Source organism: Olea europaea, unplaced genomic scaffold, assembly GCF_002742605.1.
Source record: "Olea europaea var. sylvestris unplaced genomic scaffold, O_europaea_v1 scaffold1012, whole genome shotgun sequence".
Lineage (NCBI taxonomy): Eukaryota > Viridiplantae > Streptophyta > Magnoliopsida > Lamiales > Oleaceae > Olea > Olea europaea.
Window position 1 is genome coordinate 144,440 of NW_019227441.1, and position 4,722 is coordinate 149,161.

The following is a 4,722-nucleotide window of genomic DNA, read 5'->3' on the forward strand; positions in this document are numbered from 1 at the left end:
GCTGATTAAGAAATGGCTCTTCCCTAAGAATATGACACTGAAGTGCTTGACTAACTATTGTAATACCCAATCTAGTCAAGCATATAGATTCACTTTGTGATATTCTTTTATCAATTCCCCACTAAATGCCATCCTCCAGATGTTGAACATGCATAAGCTATAAAATTAAATTATGAAATGACAACTTGTTCTGCAATCAGAAATAGGACAGTGAAAATGAAGAAATTCTTGTAACCAAAATTAACATACACAGCAAGTCAGAAGTCAGATACACAACCATGTAACGTAAATAAATAAATAAAGAATACACCAGCCCATCTATATCTGAAGACTGGAAGTGAATTCACAGGAACATAGAAGGGATTGCAATAGTAACATGGAAAGGAAAATATAGTTTACATTCTAGCAGTAGACTGGTTGATTGCCATTGCAAAAATAGTATCATGAGCCCGAAAGAGACGCCAACAATGACCTCAGGGATCCAATATGAACATCAGCAGTTATACCTATGCCTTGGGATGCCATTTTATACTGCATCCAACACTATTGCCAAAAGGGAAAATAGGTTCAGCATCCCCATAACAATATTTGGAACTTTCAACTTTAACGAAAGAATATCAATTATTGTAAAAGAAGATTGGTGAATAACAAGAGGAAAAAGAACGAAATAAAAAGACAATACCTGGGCTTCTGAATGGAAGTTACTGGCTGCCCGCTCAAAACAGTATCTATTGCTAGGCTTAAGTCCCTAAATAAAATGACCAAGTATGTATTAGAAACACGAGATTATGTGCCAAGGAAAATTTTTCCCATTTTAGCTTTATCAAACATTAAGATAAAGAAGCGACCTTCCTGTGACAGGCACATTACTGCTTGGCCTTGAATCATCGAACTGGCCATGATAAACTAGCTCAAAAGGCCTACGGCCATCCTGTCACCAGAATATCCATTCAAGTCAAGGCTAGAAAAACCAAATCAATTGGATTGATGTTACAATGCCAAACATCTGTACTTCAACTACCAGTGCATAATTAATTTGGAAGAGGGCCAGAAAAAGAGCTTCAAGCAGGTCGTGAGGATTATTCATTAGTGAAGGTAAAAATTACCTTTCTGAATAGAAAAAACTCTGGCGTGCAAACAGCTCCAAAATCTCTTGCAACATCTTGTGACTGCAGAGATATATTCTTTAATCAGATCTTTTGCACTTCTCATGAAAGATATATTCTTTAATATATATTTAACTTGGGTACGGCTGAATAATAAATCAAAATAAAGTAAGATTAGAAGCAACCTTCATCTACATTCAAGCATCCAGCATATAAAATTGAAACAGGTACAATTTTGTCAGACATAAAAAGAGGTTTCTATGAAACAGATTCATAAACTGCTAGCCGGAAAAAATCAGGAATTTTTTTCAGCAGTTGTACTTGAGTACTACCAATCGCCTTCACTAACTATATCTTTTCTTTAAATTTAGAACATGTTTGAGAAGAGTTTATAAACGGCTTAAATTATAAATAGATAGAAATAGTTATGGTTAAGTGGATAGTACTTGTACGTCCCACAAATGTGCGGATAAAAATGTGGTTTAACCAATTATAAACAATTTATAAACATTAGCCAAACATGGGCATAATCTTGGCACACACTTTATCTAAAATGAAAATTCCAATGTCTTACCAGTTAGCAGTAAACAACAAGGAAAGTAGGATTACAATAAAACAACAATATTCACTCATTTCAATACTTTAATGCTTGAGACACAATGGATTATATTCCCCCAATATAATTCATCTAAATGAACAATAAAATAATCAATGGCATCTCAACTGTTCCTGTTATGTACAGGGTTAAAAGTTGGACATTCTTAAACAACATACCAGAGATGGAATGTTTCAGGTTTCCATCTTCGAAATAAATTTCCCAATTATGAGTATTAATTTACCACAAGATCCCAAGTTATTGTCAAAATCACCCAATAACAGTATTTTTACAAATGTTTTGCACAAAATGAGAAGTGTCCTCTGCATACTATCACCACAAAGCCTAATGAAATTACATTAATAAAAAAGATAGAAAATAAAAGGGTGCATATCATAGGATTTTATTTTATTTTTAATGGAGGGATGAGCTGAAATATAAGCTTACCTCATCATAGAGGTATGGGAAAGGATAGTTAAATATCTTAGCTTCTTCGGCCATGAAGTCAGGTCCATCCTGTGAGGAATAAGTCAATTTTGGACATATCATACAATGGCTTCAACACTTCTCATATTTGAAGCTACAAAGTCATCTGAACCTGTGGATGAGTAGTTGTAGAGTTTGAAGATATTGCTACTACTGCAAGCCCTTTCTGCACAAGGAGTAGAAACCATTTAATACATCCAGTTATCTTTTGCAATTCTTCTTCTTTTTTTTCTTTTTTCTTTTCTCTTTTGTATAAATTATCAGAAGTGTATAGAAAACAGATGAGAACTAGATGTTGGTATACCTTCATGTAAAAGTTTGAAAGCTTTACAATACCTTTCTTCAAATGCTTAACGAAGGGGCAGTGGTTGCAGATGAACATGACCTACATTACCAAAATGTTTAAAATGAATAATAATTCTTTATCATAAAGATGGTATGTGAAACTTGACGGCGAGCTTCAGCCAGGATTCTTTGTTATACATAAGGATAATATTGCTGTGCTCAACCCATTTAAGAATTTTCGACATTTTCTTGATACGTGAAGAATCACATAGAGAAATAGCAGATGTTTCCTAGAGGTGAACTGGTTTGTTTATGGGAATCATTCTCAGAAATTATGTTGAAGTATCCTTATTCCTTCTGGGAAGATGGATTCACAAACCAAATCAAGCATCTGAGATATCAGATACAAGTTCTCTGTATAACCCATGGCAATAAACAAACTGACTTCAGGGAGAGCTTTCATGAAATAGTCTTGACACCTCTATCCCACCACGTAGCCTAGGTAATGAGAATAAATAGGGGGAAATTGTAAAAAGAAAGTCCCTACATTGCTCTCATTCCCAATGCCACCACCTGAACTATCTGCGCCAAAAACTGTGAATGATCCATTGTTTACTTACAGAATGCGTGGTTATACCTTGGGGGCTAGAAATGAGAGTTTTCCCATTATTGTGGAAATTATGCTCAAAAAAATAGTGGTGGCTCCAGGAAAGCCATAAATATTGAGGCCTCCGGTTCAATTAGCGTTTAACATATTTTTGCAACGACGATGAAATTATTGCATATTCTCAGTATTATTGTTTATAAATGAAATACTGCATACAAGAAAAAGCACAACGTTATGGTGATCGTTGGATAGTGAGGAGCAGATATATGTGGTATGGAGAAGCTCACTACCTAACATTTGCTGATATTTAAGGATAACAAAAGTTTAACAACGGAGACAAAGAGGTAGAAATATGTTTAAGCATAATATTTGTGGTCGCCAGCTTGACTGTCAAAATTAAGAGTATGAGAGACATGAGCAATTTGGTCTGTTTCATTTTGAGTTTTGGTCCGTCTTAAAGGTGAGTCTTTGGTAGCGGCAACTAACAAATGACAAGACAGATCCATATTGGGTTATACGTACTTATTAATTAGTTACTAGAGATACTAAAAGTGTAATTAGTCAGCCCCTGTTTGGCCCCCATTTTTTAAAAAGCATTTTTCCTCAACTCATTTTCAACCACATATTTCACGTTACCTACAATTTTTATCAATTTTTTAACCACATATTTCATCTGCTTTGATCAAAATATTAAAAATCTGATTTCTAGATAAAGTAAATAGGTGTTCAATGCTATCTTGGGGCTCAACAATGCTATTTTATATTAGAAAATTGCTTCAACGTGAAAACTCTACTGCAAAATGAATCATACTAATACAAGAAATCTTCACCAAGCTGGAACCTATGATCAACAAAATAGATTAAACCTAGTGATCTGGTGGCTGAAGAATTGAAATACCACAAGCTTATATATCACTTCTACTACAAACTACAAAAAACTCAATCATCTATTTCTTATTCAACTTCATGCATCTATGCTGCTATCCTAATTTACCCGAAGAGCTGGACATTTGTATCTACTCAGCTGAGTTTCCCAAAGTATAAAGAAAGGTCTACGTGTAAGCCAATGGTCCAAAATTCAAATTCCGCTTCTTTCTCTTCAAAGATGTTGCAACTTCATTATCAGTGCACTAGATTTTGTAACCCACCATATCTCATTTTAAGATGAAAACCGCTCTGCCATTATTATTTGCCTTAAAAAACATCCAGTTCACTAGATACACAAAGCAACATGCTGACAAAAGTGAAGGTTCTCAAAAACAACAATATCTTTTTAAAGTTCCCTTGGCAATGAATCATGCATAAGTGCTTGAAAACAACCAATGAGGTTAGAGCATGTTTGGCACAGCATAAATTATAATTTAAACTAGTCAAACATACTTTTTATACACACGACCCATAACTACCGACTTTTTATCCACATTCTGTAGGTCCCACAATTTATAAGCACTTAAAAACTATCAAACAAACACTTAGCCCTTGTTTGAGCTCCATCCTTAGGAAAAAAATTAATTCTTAAATAGTGTTTTGATATCATTTCAATCACACATTTTTTAATAAAATATTATTACATACAAATTCAAAACTTTTTCTTATTTTTTAACCACACATTTTCCATCAATACACTATTCAAAAATGTATTC

General features: G+C 34.0%; 1 protein-coding gene across 1 annotated transcript in view; it reads right to left on the reverse strand.

The window, feature by feature from the left end:
- Nucleotides 1-203: 203 nt before the first annotated feature.
- The window catches only part of LOC111372577, a 5,560-nt gene continuing 1,041 nt past the window's right edge, over nucleotides 204-4,722 (reverse strand). The window contains exons 3-9 of the mRNA XM_022994947.1: nucleotides 2,492-2,572; nucleotides 2,300-2,353; nucleotides 2,149-2,217; nucleotides 1,107-1,169; nucleotides 849-931; nucleotides 683-748; nucleotides 204-543 (exon numbers count right to left, since the gene is read on the reverse strand). Coding sequence (XP_022850715.1) covers nucleotides 507-543; nucleotides 683-748; nucleotides 849-931; nucleotides 1,107-1,169; nucleotides 2,149-2,217; nucleotides 2,300-2,353; nucleotides 2,492-2,572 — 453 coding nt within the window. The 3' untranslated portion in view covers nucleotides 204-506. The remainder of the gene's footprint in view (nucleotides 544-682; nucleotides 749-848; nucleotides 932-1,106; nucleotides 1,170-2,148; nucleotides 2,218-2,299; nucleotides 2,354-2,491; nucleotides 2,573-4,722) is intronic.